At 45.4% G+C, this 16,038-nt stretch overlaps 1 protein-coding gene across 1 annotated transcript in view; it reads right to left on the minus strand.

The window, feature by feature from the left end:
* Window positions 1–16,038, minus strand: part of LOC126541891 (transmembrane 6 superfamily member 1-like) — a 42,116-nt gene that overhangs the window by 8,671 nt on the left and 17,407 nt on the right. Inside the window, exons 4-8 of the mRNA XM_050188854.3 lie at window positions 15,915–15,997; window positions 12,407–12,507; window positions 10,284–10,382; window positions 7,138–7,236; window positions 438–557 (exon numbers count right to left, since the gene is read on the minus strand). Of these exons, the coding sequence (XP_050044811.1) occupies window positions 438–557; window positions 7,138–7,236; window positions 10,284–10,382; window positions 12,407–12,507; window positions 15,915–15,997 (502 nt within the window). The remainder of the gene's footprint in view (window positions 1–437; window positions 558–7,137; window positions 7,237–10,283; window positions 10,383–12,406; window positions 12,508–15,914; window positions 15,998–16,038) is intronic.

Here is a 16,038-nt window from a genome sequence, read left to right on the forward strand (position 1 = left end):
GCATGTATGTCAAGGTTTTATGCAAATGCCACAACTAAAGTATTCACTTTGAAATTATTCGACACTAATTACTATTTGCTTCAATTTCACTTCGAAACAAACTATGTTCACACAAGCCATCCGATCAATACGATGCAGAGGAAAAGTACAATACGAGGAAGCAAGTTGAACCTATTAAGCAAGAAGTAATAGGATGAAGGAACACAATTGGTACCAATGATAGCAAACAACAAGATAATGTCCTTGGAAGAAAGAAATTGGTGGAGGATGACATGGAAACAGGGGGAAAGAAGGCAAGCATTGCCAGGCAGCAGTTAGTGGCATGGAAGGTGAGCTTGCCGGATTGCTATAGCAACAGAAGAGTAATAGACCTGCTCTCCTTGTCTGCTGCTCTGAAGAACCCTAAAATATAACCGACAAGCGCATGAGAACCACACCTGCAACACAGCACCAGCCATGAGAAGACTGAGGTCTGGCATCCACTGGCAACCAGGCACAAGTATTGCATAGGCACTGGCGAATTGTAGAGGAAGATGGTGGAAAAGGTACACAAGCATCTGCAAATAAGAAAACCAGCCAGGGAGCAAACTGAGCCCACTGAAACATACAATTCTGATGATGATGTGTGGTGTTTTGTGGCGCAAGGGCCAGGTTTGGCCAAAGAGCGCCATGACAAGTGGTAATGTTGATGTATTATGGATGGCGTGCACAATGAATTCCTTATGGTAGATATTACATGGCTGTAAAAGGGCCTAAAATCTGTAGCTGTAAGTGGAGTAGAATATATAGTTGCTAAAATAATGAAGGTGACTAGGCAGCAATGTGGGTTATGGCAATGGGCTGTCGTAAAAGCACTGTGCAATAAAACAACACTGACACCAGAGTTTTAAGAGAGCCCTTGAATGCAGGGCTGTTAGTCACGTGCTAAAAATTGCCTGGCCAAATGATTTTCAGGATGTCGGTTTCTTCTAAAAAATCTCAGACTGTTTGCAGATTGAAAAATGGTTCGTCACTAAGAAAAAATGCAGGATGGAGAGGTATATTTTCGCGATATGCAGAAGGGAAATACTTTTTCCTCTCCGTTTCTATTGCAGGGCACTGGATAAGAGCATGGATGACTGTGAGGCCATCGCCGCACCTACTACAAGTAGGAGGATCCCCGCCAGTCAATAGGTAGGAGTGAGTACTGCAAGTGTGTCCGATTCTTAATCGGCAAAGAAGTACTTCTTTGTACCGTGCTGTTTTCTCACTTATCCAACTCCGCAATCTTGGTTTTATAATATGTAACTTATTCAATGTTTGTGTATCCCACTCTGATTGCCAATGTTTCCTCAATTTACGGCGTAAAAAGGGCTTTAGGTCTGTGGCAGGAATGGGGATATTTCCATCTGTGTCGCTAAAACTCACTGACGTAGCGTTTTCGTCAGCAGCTACGTTGCCTTTTATACCTTTATGGCCAGGTACCCAGCATATTATAATCGCTTGGTTGCAGATATATGCGGAGCACAACAAACTATACAGCGCATTCAAAACGGGATTCTTATGTTTTCGTTGGCTAATCAGGGCTCTCACGACACTTAACGACTCTGTAAATACAACAGCCTTAGCGACATTTCTGCGCCTTATGTGTTTAACAGCCAAAAGTATACCGTATGCTTCTGCCGTAAAGATACTGGTGTGTGGGTTTAGTGGCCCTGATGTTGAAAATGAGGGTCCGAGAGCTGCGTAAGCAACACCAGCAGGAGACTTCGAAGCATCTGTGTAATATTCGTCACAGGAATACTTCTCTTTAAGTTCAAGAAAATGTGATTGTATGTGAGCCTCAGGTGCTTGTTTTGATATTTCTAAGAAGGAGATGTCACATTGGATAGTTTGCCACTCCCAAGGCGGTGGAAGCCGAGAGGGGGCCATTAAGACATTCTCTAAGAGAGAGACTCCTGTTTTTTCTGAGAGTGCTTCCAACCGGAGGGACAGGGGAGGCCGGACACCTGGGCGGTTACGGAATAGCCTGGCAGTGGAGGAGTCGTGAATAATTGAATGACATGGATGATCCACAGCTGATTTTACCTTCAAGGCATACGAAAGACACAAATATGTCCTTTGGTAGTACAGCGACCATTCATTAGATTCGACGTAAAGGCTTTGCACAGGACTAGTTCTAAAGGCGCCTGTTGCAAGGCGGATGCCTAAGTGGTGGACAGGATCTAGCATTCTTAGAGTACTAGGTCCAGCAGAATTATAGACTATGGCCCCATAGTCAAGGCGTGTTAATATTAGGCTTTTGTACAACTTTATTAGGCATCTCCTGTCGCTTCCCCAAGCTGTGCGTGACAACAGCTTCAGAAGATTCATAGTCTTGAGGCACTTTGCCTTAAGATACTTCAGGTGTGGCACAAAGGTTAGCATACTGTCTAGAAGGATCCCTAAGAATTTGTGTTCACAGCTCACAGATAACCGTTCTCCATTGAGATTCATTACTGGTTCCGCCAGTATACCTCTTTTATTAGAGAGCAGGACGCACGTACTTTTTCTCGGATTTAGCCTAAAACCATTTTCGTCCGCCCACTTAGACAATTTATTTATGCAAAGCTGTACATGTCGCTCACAGATACTTAGATTACATGATTTAAAACCTATCTGGATGTCATCTACATATACAGAATAAAACATACTACGTGGTATGGCAGTCTGGATCGAGTTCATTTTGACTATAAAAAGAGTGCAGCTGAGCACACCTCCTTGTGGAACACCAGCCTCCTGCGTAAATGGACGGGACAGAACGTTACCAAGTCTTACACGTAACGTGCGATTGGAGAGGTAACTCTGGATGGTGTATAGCAAGTTGCCTCGAACTCCCATTTCAGACAGATCACGGAGGATTCCAAAGCGCCAGGTTGTGTCGTATGCCTTCTCCATATCTAAAAATACAGACAGGAAAAACTGCTTATGGACAAAGGCATCGCGGATATTTGTCTCGATGCGGACAAGGTGATCTGTTGTGGATCTACCATCTCTAAAACCGCACTGTAAGGGATCGAGTATCTTGCTGCTTTCAAGAAAATGGATGAGGCGACGGTTAATCATTTTCTCAAATAATTTGCATATACAGCTTGTCAGAGCTATGGGCCTATAATTGTTGGGTGAGGAAGGGTCCTTGCCCTCTTTGAGAATAGGGATTACGATTGCTTCTTTCCAAACAGAAGGAATGTAGCCTGCAGAAAACATGGAATTAAAGAGTGACAGTAGTGTTTTTTGTGTTTCGGGGTGTAAGTGTCTGATCATCTCATACATTATCCTGTCACTTCCTGGAGCGGACTTGTTGCAACAGTTCAGTGAGGCCTGGAACTCAGCCATTCCAAATGGACGGTTGTATGCTTCGTTGGATGTGCTTTTCCGATCCAAATTCATCTGCTCTGCTAGTCGCTGGTATTTTAGGAATGTATCTGTGTAGTGTGATGTACTGGAAATGTGCTCGAAATGTGCTCCTAGACAATCTGCCTGATCCTCCAAGGTGTCTCCTTGTGTATTTAATAAAGGTAAGGGATGAGTTTCGCGGCCTTTTATTTTGTTAACCCTGTTCCAGGCTTTTCGTTCGTCTGTATATGAATTCATGCTGCTTATGTAGTTTTTCCAACTTTCACGTTTAGCGCGGCGGCGCGTTCTTCTCCCTTGCGACTTGATCGCCTTGAAATTAATGAGGTTCTCTGCGGTTGGTGAGTTACGGAGGAGATTCCAAGCCTTGTTTTGCTTTTTCCTGGCTTCTCTACACTCCTCATTCCACCATGGAATACGTCGTCTTGAGGGCGACCCTTTTGTTTGGGGGATACATACTGATGCAGCATCAATAATGAATGCTGTTATGTATGCTACTGCGTCGTCTAGGCTAAGTTCACAGATATCATTCCAGGGCAGCTGCGTTAGTTCGCGAAACTTCGTCCAGTCGGCTGAATGAACTTTCCATCGAGGAACATGTGCAGGATACTCACTTTGTTTTTTAAGGTTTAGGACGATGGGGTAGTGATCACTGCCATAAGGGTTATTAATGACATCCCACTGGAGATATGGCACAATTGTACTAGACGCTATGCTTAGGTCTGTCGAAGAAAATGTTTTATGTGTAGAGCTGTAAAACGTTTGCTTTTTCTTATTAAGCAAGCAGGAACTCGAAGTGAATAGGATGTTTTCTATAAGCCGTCCTTGCGCATCACAGCGTGAGTCACCCCACAGTGTGCTATGCGCATTTAGATCACCGACGACTATGTAAGGGTGACGCAGCTCATCAATAAAGCTTTGAAATGTTGTGCTAGAGAGTTGATAATTTGGGGGGATGTATACGGACGTGATAGTAACTAGTTTATTGAATAGTACTGCTTGGATAGAAACTGCCTCAAGGGGAGTTCGGAGTTGCAGTTGCCGACAAGCAACGCCTCTGTCTACTATAATTGCTACGCCGCCGGACGATGCAACAGCATCATCTCGGTCCTTCCTGAAAATAGCATATTGCCTAAGAAAGTTTGTTTGCGTAGATTTAAGGTGTGTCTCCTGAACACACAGCACCTTTGGATTGTATTTGTGTAAGAGTTCTTTGACATCGTCGAGGTTGTGGATCAAACCTCTTACGTTCCAGTGTAATATTTGTGTATCCATATTGTTTGTGTTTATGTGCTGTGTGTCAAGAGATATCACTTAGACTGGCTCAAGGGACCTTTTCAGGCCCCTTGATGCGGAATATTTCTTTTTTCTTGGCGCGCTCCAGGGAGCAACGCCGTTCCTTCGGCGTCTGAGACGCCGGAGAAGTTTTTGTTATATCCATCGCCTCGTCAGAGGCGCTGGATGACGCCCGCTCAGCGGGCACGCGCGGGGGTTTTTCGGGCCTGTCTGCATGAGCAGTGGCCCTGGGACCAGCAGGCTCGGAGGTCTGCTGGTCGTTCGTGGTAGGGGGCGGAGGAGCCGTGGCTGCTCCCGCCAGGGGGGCTGATGGCGTAACCGCCGTCACATTCCGTGTGACTTGCGCGGCCGCCTGAAGATGTAGCGCTGCCCCCCGGCGCGCCACATCGGTGTAGGAAGGACTGGACTGATTTTGGAGTGAGAAACGCTTACGTGCCTCTGGAAATGATAGGTTGAGTTTTACTTTCAGTTCTATGATTTGTTTCTCCTTTTTCCACGAGGGGCACGATCGCGAGTAGGCGGGGTGATCTCCTTCACAGTTGGCACAGTGGTTTGGTGAAGTACAGATGTCAGAAGCGTGTTCAGAAGAACTACACTTAGCACAAGTAGCACGTCCTCTGCAGGTTTGCGACCCATGCCCAAAACGCTGACACTTAAAGCATCGACGCGGATTTGGGATGTACGGTCTAACAAGAAGCTTGCAGTAGCCGGTTTCTATTGATTCAGGGAGAATGCTGGTTCCAAATGTTATGATTATATGCCTAGTTGGTATTTCTTTGTCATCTCGTCTTATTTTAATCCTTTGCACTTTGACAACGTTCTGTTCTTGCCATCCTTCTAGTAGTTCGCTTTCACTCAGTTCGAGAAGGTCATCTTCTGAGACGACCCCGCGCACTGTGTTCATGGATCTGTGTGGGCCCACTGAGACTGGAATTTCTCCAAATGCAACAAGTTTCGAGAGTTTGTCATATTGCGCTTTGTCGCGAAGTTCGAGAAGAAGATCACCACTTCCCATCTTAGTTACTTTATAGCCTGGGCCAATTGCTTCAGTGAGAGATTTCGCAACGACAAATGGTGAGATCATTCTGACTGTTTTCTTATCGTGCTGACTATGTACAACGTGGTACTTTGGAAAGGATTGTTTTGGCTGCATGAAGAAGGTGAGTGTTTCATCGGTGCGCCCCCTCTTCAGGGAGCGATCAGGTAGCGGAGGAAAGTTATTTGCCATATAGAGCAGGAAAGTTCGGCGGCGATGGTGGCCACCCACCACCGAGCCCAACAAGGGGACGCTACAAGGTTGGAAGAATACCTGCAGACGCCAGCCATACATCGCCGCTATAACCTAATATATATATACCCAAGGCAGGATATATAACACACGGTTAACCCTTGCCGCCAGGAAATACGGAAGTAATAAGAAGTGAAGAGAAGACAGAAAAGATGGAAAAGTGGGAGAGAAAGACGAAGATTGGAGAAGAGGACAGGAAAAGGCGACTGCCGATTTCCTCCAGGTGGGTCAGTCTGAAGGTGCCGTCTATGTGAAGCCGAGGCCGAAGAGGTGTGTTGCCTCCGCCGGGGGGCCTTAAAGGTCCAAACACCCAGCATCGGCTCAACCCCCAGGATCCCCTTTTCCCCAGACACGGCTAAGCCGCGCACAGCTACACGCGGGAGGGTCCAACCCTCGTGTGCTCGGGTACGTGGTGTCGCAACGCACCAAACGCCTGCTTGCGCAGACGCCCCTGCGGGGGAAACATACAATTCTAAACAACCGTACGACAGAGCCTAAAAGCACTTGTTTGAGAACAGTACACATCAATACTACTGTCAGTGGTTACTACAGACAAAAATGAAGTACCCTTTAATGATCAAAGCCTGAAACTTAAGATATTTATCTGTATGGGCATCAAGATTCAACAGTACCATGAAAGAAGTCGCCGGCGATATAAACAATGTGCAAACCAACTACTGTGTTCTTCCAACATTTTGACACTCTGTACATCTTCAACAATTTCATCACATATACCTGTCAAAACGCAAAACCTAAACAACTCTCGTGAACATGTCAAAATTCCTTAGAGCAACTTGGAGAGCACAGTAGTAGAGTTTTCAAGCTTACACTTTGCAGGCACAAATGCACAAGGTGCCATACCAGATGTGAGAACAAGCATTTTGAACAAGTTAATATGAGCTAATGTCAAATTCAAAACCGTAAAGTTGCACCACTCTTTCGGAGAAAAGGCACAATTCTGAGCGACAGGAAATGGAAGTGATTATAACAAAGACTAATTTCCCAGATGCTAAATAGCACTTGCAATCAGCACACACTGATGGAAAACATTCTAAAATACACACAACTCAGAAAGCACCAGACAAAAGGGTCACCTTTCAAGCACCAAAACATTATTCTCTGTGCTTGACAAATGTATTATAACACAACAGAAGTAACTGCCAAGTAAGTAGGCCACCAACCTGCATCTTTGGGAATGGGGCAGGGTCTCTGTGTAGGAGGTATGGCTCTACGTTTGCAACATAACGATTTATCCAGCCAATGTTTGTTCCTAACACCGCCTGTTAATAAGGCAGAAGCATAAATTAAACACAAAGTAAGCAAAAACAAGTAGTCACCAGCTCAACATTGACAGCAACAAATGACAACACGATTAATAATGGCAGTCACATCATGCACACTATCATAGAGATGCCAAATCTAAATGAAACTGCTCAACTGTGAACAGCAAAATTAGAAAATTGCGATTTAGGTAGTCTAAATTATGGTATATATTGTTCGAACTGTGTTCTCTATGAGCCACTCCTGCCAAATTATAAACAATGGTGCAACTATTTCAGTTTCCTAAAAAAATTTCAGTTTCCTAAAAAAAGGCTCTCATAGATCCGACCAAGACCAAGGCAGAAAACAACAAAACCATCTACTGGTTCATCCACTAGTTCGAGAGACCAGACTCGGAACTCCTGGAGAAGGTACGCGTTAAGTGCTTCGGGGACACAAACCCAGCAGCTTACACAGAGCACTACTGGGGAAAAGAAAACATTAACCTGGACAGACCCATCACGCGAGAAGAGGTCTATGCAGCGATTCGAAACACTACCAGAAACACGGCCGTGGGTGCAGACAAGATCAATAACGCACTCATCCGCAACCTCAGTGAAGAGTTAGTCGCAGAATTAACCGACTTTCTCAACAAACACTGGGAAGCTGAGACCGTCCCAGAGGAGTGGAAGCATGTGGAAGTAGTCATGATTCCTAAACCGGGCAAGAAACTGCAAATTGAGAACCTCAGACCGATCTCACTCACATCGTGCCTGGGAAAACTGTACGAACGAGTGGTGACGCTGAGACTACAACAGTACATGGAGGACAACGAACTGTATCCCCACAACATGTTCGGCTTCAGAGCAAAATTATCGACCCAAGACATACTGCTTCAAATCAAAGAAGTACTCGGGAACGTCCCCAGGAGCGGGGAGAATATAATAATGGCATTGAATATCAAGGGGGCTTTTGACAATGTGAGCCACGAGGCTATCCTCACGGGCATCAACGACCTGAACTGCGGGAGGAGAGTCTACGGCTACGTCAAAGCCTTCCTTTCAAACAGAATGGCAACAATTGGCCTGGGAGAGCTCCGATCAGAGAAGTTCCTTACTCCAAACAAAGGGACGCTTCAAGGGTCGGTCATCTCCCCCACGCTTTTCGACATAGCCATGATTGGCTTGGCAAAACAGTTAAAAGAAATCGACGGCATACACCATGCTGTGTGTGCTGACGACATCACCATCTGGGTTAACACAGGCTCGCTCAGAGAGAAAGAAGAGAAGTTACAAGAGGCAGCCACCTGCGTAGAGGACTATGTCAGAGCAAGAGGGCTAGCGTGCTCCACTGAGAAGTCCGAGCTCCTGAAAGTTTGGAGAGGAAAGCAAAACCGCACAGTCCCCCCATCAGCGACGAGTTAAAGCTCAACGTCTACCTCGAGGGGAAGCCGATACCGGAAAAGACGCTCATCAGAATCCTGGGGATGTGGATACAGTCAAACCAACGCTGCACCCACACCCTCGCCCTACTCAAGGCATCCACCCTACAAGTGGCCCGCATGATCACGCGCATCTCACACGGATGCCACGGCATGCGAGAGGAGGACACACTCAAGCTGGTCAGAAACCTGGGCGTCAGCCGAGTGGCATACAGCCTCCCATACTACAATCCCATCAAGAGTGAGGTACAATAGGCAGACGCAATTCTACACAAAGCCTACAAAACCGCACTCCACCTTCCCCACAACACCTCAACCGAAAAGCTCCTAGCTTTAGGACTACACAACACCTTCGAGGAATTGAAAGAGGCGCAACTAGTCTCCAAACAGCGCAGACTACAGCAGACCCCATCTGGCAGGGAGCTCCTGAAGAAACTAGGCTGCGCCGATCAACTTCAAGAGATACAGAGGACCGAAACAATTCCGGACAAGTATCGCAACACACTAGAAGTAGCACCCATACCCCGGAACATTGATCCCAACCTGCACAAAGTATGCAGAGAGGCGAGGGCTGAATACCTACAAAGGCACTAGCACCCCAAGAAACAACGGTATATGTGGACGCAGCCACATACGCCAGAGCAGCAGGGCAGAGCAACAGCAACGCAGTAGCAACGGTGATTGATTTGAACCTACATGAGATGCAGCGCATCACTACGAGGCTGTACGATAGTCAAGGCTGAAGAAGCAGCCGTCGCTCTAGCGGCAACGGAGGGATATTAATCTAAACGGTCTCTAACAATCCTTACAGACTCACAAACGGCGTGCCGCAACTACCTACACGGCAGAATAGGGCACAGAGCGCTCCGGAAACCACATAACACAACGACAGCCAAAAGAAGAACCAATTAGGCATACAATAGTATGGACCCCGGGAGACACGGGAGTGGCAGGGAACCAAGAGGCGGACAGGATAGCTCGAGGGTACACTTATTGCCGAGCATCCAACGTAGGCGACCTCGAGGGGACCGAACCTGTACCCCAAGACTATTCGGCGATACTAAATTACTACAAGGGCTGCAGAAAGCGGTATCCACCACCGCACAACTCCCTTAGCAGAGAGGACTGTCGCATGGAGGCAGCTACAAACGGGGTTGTACCCGAACCTAAACGTACTCAGGAAAATGTATCCCACACAATACAATGACAAATGCACCTGGTGCCACGAAACACCCACGCTGTATCACATAACATGGGCATGCCAGAAGATAGACGTGGTACCCGTTATACCAAACCCGAGTGCAGAGCAATGGGAGGGAGTGCTCTCCAGCAATCGCCGGGTCGACCAAGAAGGTCTGATTCGGCGAGCACAACAGGCAGCAGCATCCAGCGGAGCCCTGGACTAAGGGCAACCGACCGTTGTGCTAGAAGATGGACGAAGCCATCTGAAGACCGCAGAAGACCAGCGAATCTAGAGCTAATAAAGTTTTTCACTCACTCACACTCCTAAAAAAAATATCTCATGCTTTTACATTTGCACTTGACAGTCGTCTTTATATTCTAAATGTTCGTTGCAGTACAATTCTAGCAAATAAACCTAGAAGAATTGCCACCAAAAGTTCTCACCAATCCTCTAAATATGGTTATAAAGCTTGCAGTGAGTAGGTAAAAAAGCAAGACAATATCTTGCTTGCGTTTGAACAAACGTTCCCTTGGGCCAGTCACCTGCAAATGGCAAACCAGTAACATATAAAAAATGAGCAGTTCAAAATCATTTTAAACAATGCGATTCCATAGTTGATAGTTATCACGAAATTTTTGCTGTGGTGTCACAGTTAGCTTCTAATCTTGTTTACACATTTATTGCCCATCTCACTTTGCAAGTTCTAACCAGCATAACCGAACCTTTACATAGCCTTTTGCAGAATCTTAAAGGGAGTTGCATACCTGCATCGAGAGTGGCAATTTATATTTCACATAAAACAGTAGAACTTTGGAAGGAAAGGAGAAGACGGGGGGGGGGGTAGGCAAAGAAAGTGCTACCTAATTAATGAAAGTGTACAAGCTTTCAGAACCAACCCACCGATAAGCACAGTGCCGCACAAAACTAATGGCTGCACTGCGCAATGCTCACTGAAAGGTGCAGAGTCTGGGAATCCAACCCACACAAGCAGGAATGAGGCACAATTCAAGGGGTGTATTGTGGTGCCTCTTTAAAACATCCTCAAAAAAATAAAAGTAGGGAGCCAGGTGCAAAGCGTAAGCAGGCTGAAGACACCCACCTATATGAAGTTCTAGCTATGGTAGAGGGTGTCATGCCATCCTCTATACAAAAGGTCCCCAACCAACTTGTGGTACCTTAGGGTTCCAAAGCTACCACCACTTGGTGACGCGTCGCAGGGGAAAACAAAGATGCACAACTTGTTTGAGGGGTTTCACGAACACTCAAATCAACATATGCAACTTGCTTTGCACTTGTTATTTACACCACTGCAATGACACTCAATTCTTTGCCTACCTTGCCCTTCACATTTGTGTGAACACTGCGTAACATTTTCACTTATTTGTTTCATAACCTTAAAAAAAATGTTGGGGAAAAGAGCTTTCTAGAGGGACTGTGGGCCTAAGCTTTTTAGGTGAATGCATACCAGAGCAGTAAGGCTACAGAGGGTACCTCAGCACTTCTGGTACGACAGTGGAGTTCTTAAAGGTGAAGTACCACTAACCTACACTGATTCTTATACAGTCCACCTAATCAAAAAAATTATGCACATCCCATGCACTATGAGAATCAGTACTATGCAAAGCATGTTGCAGGTAGCTATTGTTTTGCAGCACTTACCATCCATTGCCATTTTGCAAGTTGCAGGCTATCCTTTGAGGTTCTGCGAAGTGTTATCAGATGGAGTAACATGTTTTTGCAAGGCGAGCAATCGTCTGTGTGATGACAGTGACAGCTGTTGTGTGACCACCGATTTATTGTGCTTCAGCGAAGAAACATTACAACCTGTTATGACCTCAACTGAACCCAAAAGTTGTGCCCTGGGTAAATCAGGCCAATCCTGAAGATGGTGAAACATCACACAGCGTCTCAAAACACTAGCTTCCACAAGGGGAGGATTCGGTAATCTGGCACAGTCTCACATTTATAAGCAAACTGTCACTATGCGATGAGACACATGCACCAAGCATTTCAAAGCACAAGATTTCCTGAGCAAAGGACTGGTAAGATTGTTACTCTGATTTTATATGTATACGTCTAGGCCTTATGGGTACAGCTTCGGGCTCTTACACTGGGGGACCCAGAAGCACATTGAAATGCACCACTGGAGACATAATCTTTCTTTATTGAATAAGTATCAAGTATGTTGAAAGAGAAACCTACCTACCTACAGACCTACCACAATGTGCCTGGTAAAATTCAAAGAATGCTTCTCATTACATAATGCTATCCAGCGTAAAGAGCAAGATGTTCAAGCTGTACATGCCATCTGGTGTACAAAAGACAAGAGCTTATGAAGTTCACTATAAAAGACCTCCTAACGACCCAAAAAGCTGCAACATGAATGCAGGTGTGGCGTGAAGACTATTCCCGTCAATAAACTATGCAAGCCCAGGAGACAGCTGAAGAATGTCTTGCATTTAAGCCCATAGACTGCTTCTCCAAACCTTGATGTTAACCATCATTGGGAATGTTTGTTTGTACACTCAAACAGTATCATTTCACCCGATGCTGTGTACACACATACCACAGGGGCAATCCTCTGATGTCTCAGTTGGTAGAGGAAGCAGGGAGCAGCAAAGGCTACCAGAAGGTAGAACACGGCCCCTGGTGTGATGCCATGTTTTCCTGCCACCAAGAAAGCAACAGGAAGCAATGCTTACAAGCGGTGACCAAGTGCTGCTGTGTTAAGCTCCAACAGGCCTAAAAGTGCCACATTCGTGTTAGTAATGCTGCACAAATATTTGAAATATCGATTACGAATTGGGTCCTTTGTTCCCACTCAAACAATTTGGTTCAGGAGCTTAATAGTCAATTTCATCGATACTGTTATGGAGAATGGAGGAGGAGGACATAAAAAGAGAAGGCCGAGATGACAATGTGTGAAGGAGCGAAGAGAAAACGAAGAATGAAGATTGAGAAGACAGATGCTACGGCCAAGACTGTATGCCGGCAAAAACTGAAGGCACTTTTCAGTGGAATATTCAATGAAGACTGCGTATAGGAGCTACTACAATTATTAGAGCCTGGCTGCTCAACAAAAAGTAAATTGTTGCTATGCAACACAACTACCATGCCAAGCATCTAAAAGCACTAGCAAGGATAAGAGAAGCTGGTAAGGATGTCATTCCTTCTTTCTATGCATGTATCTGTGGCCTAATAGGTAGAGCATTGGGTTACGGCACTCGGGGTATAAGAAACAGAAAATAATCTAAAACACCACTGAATATTACACATTGTTCTGTTTGTGTGGTTTAAAGATATCTGCGAGCCGAAACAGTGTAAAACAGAGCCATAGCAAGAAAGTGTAAGAGTGTAGGTTCAAGATTAGTATGCAGAAGACAAAGAGAACAAGAATTTCTGATTGGCAGTCAGCCTCTAGAATCCGTGCAAGTCTACACTTATTTAGGTCATTTACAAAGGAATCATGAGAAATAAATTTCCACAAGAATAAAAATGGGGCAGAGTGAATACAGCAGTATGTGTTACAGTGCTATGCACTCCACAAAATCATGACCGGCAGCTTACTGCTATACTTGAAGTGTGCAATCATTGCATTCTACCGGAACTAACATATGGGGCAGAAACTACAAGGTTAACGAAGAAGCTTGAGAAGAAATTAAAGACAACACAATGAGCGATGAATGAAAATGGTTAAAGGGCAACTCTAGAAATTTTTGATGTCCATCGACCTTCACAAAATTTTGAATACAGGGTCCATCATGAAAGTAATGCGCATTTTCTGGGGAAAATAGATTTATTGACCGGACCTGTACAAATGGTTAAAATTCTCTCCCCCTGCATCGATACACTTATGGAGACATGTCTGCCGTGCTTGGAAGGCACCCTGAAAGTCCTCGACGGGAATGTCTCTCAGGAACGCTGTAACATGCTTTTGGATGTTTCCCACGGTCTCCCAATCCTTTTCTTTCAGGGCTCTCTTCAGTCAGGGAAACAAAAAAAAAGTCGCACGGAGCCAAGTCGGGACTGTAAGGGTGATGGGATGCAGGACCACCGGGGTGTTGCTCCTGGCCAGGAAGTTGGTAACGATGAAGGATGTGTGGCTGGGGGCATTGTCATGGTGGAGCTTGACCGTTCCTTTGATGTCAGCCCTTGCGCGTGACCCGGCGTTTCAATCTCTTGAGCACCTCCGGGTAAAAGGCTGAGTTGACAGTTTTTCCCTGCAGTACAAACTCAAAATGGATGATTCCTCGGGCATCAAAGAAGACAATGAGCGTCAATTTGATGCGAGACTTGCTCATTCGCGCTTTCTTGGGACGGGGGATGATATTGTGTGCCACTCGCTGCTCTCCCTTTTCGATTCTGGGTCGTAGTCTAACATCCAGGATTCGTCTCCGGTTAAGACAGAGTTAAGAGAGTGCGGCTCATTTTGAATCAAATCCAACAATTCTTGACAGCTTTCTGTTCTTTCTGATCTTCCGTCAACACTTTCGGCACAAGCTTCGTGCAGACCTCGTGCATTTGCAGATCATCGGTCACTATTTCATGTACTGCAAATGTGGACGTGTAGGGCAGGGCGGGGCAGAACCCTCGCCACATTTCCCGACCGGTTTTACCACGCTGCCATGGATAGTCATGTCACAACAAAATCATGCGCATTACTTTCATAATGGACCCTGTATATGTTTTCTTTCGCGCTGTGGTTATCTCTGTCAAATAATATAACTGCAAGTCATTTAGTTTTCCTGAAAATGAATTTTAAAGATTGGCTGCACGTTCCCGACTCATGCCCAGGAATGTGTAACATATTATAGGCCACCCTGTGTATGTGACATCAGAGTCCACACCTCGACATCGCCAAGAAATGATGAAGCTTGCTCCTTTTTCTACGAGACAATGGCTGACAATTATTGTTTGGCAGATGTGATAACCGATGCTTCTCTTCGTCTTTCCACAGCACAATGCACTGAGTTTGGGGCACGTCAGCTGCCTCGTGCAGCGGCTACGGCTCAAAAGCAAACGGCGATCTCATATCATTGCTGAAATCACTGCTGTCCAGTTCGAAAGAGCTGGAAAAGCTCCTCGTGTCGTCAGAAGACATAGTCAGCTTCACTTTGCTGGCGTTAGTGCCATGCGAGCTGTGTGCTTAACATGCATTCTGCGTGTTTGCATTAAGGTAGTGTAGGATCCGACGTAATCGACTCATCGTAGACATCAGACGAAGCAGCTACCCATTTCAGTTTAGGTACCTAAACAAATTGAACCACCCTACCAGTGACAAAACTGTCAATGCCATTTGAAAATGACAGCCTTGTATAGTTCAAAAATATGCCGGAGTTACCTTTTAAGCGTAATATTAAGAGACAGGAAGAGAGTGATGTGGATTAGAGTGCAAAGGTGTGTAGCCGATATTCTAGTTGACATTAAAAAGAAGGAAATGGAGCTGGGCAGGCCATATAATGCATAGGACAGATAACAGGTGGCCTATTAGAGCTGCAGAATGGGTGCCAAGGGAAGGGAATCGCAGTCAAGGATGGCAGAGAATTAGCTGGTCTGATGAAATCTGCAGGGATACCTTTGAATTTAGAAGACAAGGGTAAATGGAGATCCCTTGGCGATGTAAAATATAGGCCGATGATGATGAACATACACAATACATGCAGCTTTTATGTTGCGGTTTTATAGCTTTATAACAAAGAACAGAGGTGCGCTCACTGGCACTACTTTGCTGCTCAGCACTATGTTCTCCATAAGCCAGTTTGCTGGGACGTGTATCAAACGCACATATAATGTTTATCTAAATGCATATCCAGATATTTGTCCCGGGACGACACACCAAAGAATGAAAACCTCAGGATATATATTCTGGAGGACACACCAACATATGAAACCCAGAGGTAATGGCAAAGACAGCTTCGCTTTAAAATCATGGTAAGCTTTCCACATTCCTTTGACATGTACACTGCCATGTACTATATCTGCACTTAATTCATGTAGAATGAAAGCAGGAACTTAACAGTGGGCAACAAATTTCAGTACACGTTAAAGGCAAGAAAAAAAAGAATAAAGCCAACCTGTTGCAACTCCAAGCAGAAGCACAAGTGTGCTGTTGACATTTGAACCACACCAGAAGAGGGCAACATTGTAGAGGTTACCACTGCACAGACGTAGACAGTCAGATATGTAATTAGACAAGGG

The sequence above is a fragment of the Dermacentor andersoni genome, chromosome 2, assembly GCF_023375885.2.
Source record: "Dermacentor andersoni chromosome 2, qqDerAnde1_hic_scaffold, whole genome shotgun sequence".
Taxonomy (NCBI): domain Eukaryota; kingdom Metazoa; phylum Arthropoda; class Arachnida; order Ixodida; family Ixodidae; genus Dermacentor; species Dermacentor andersoni.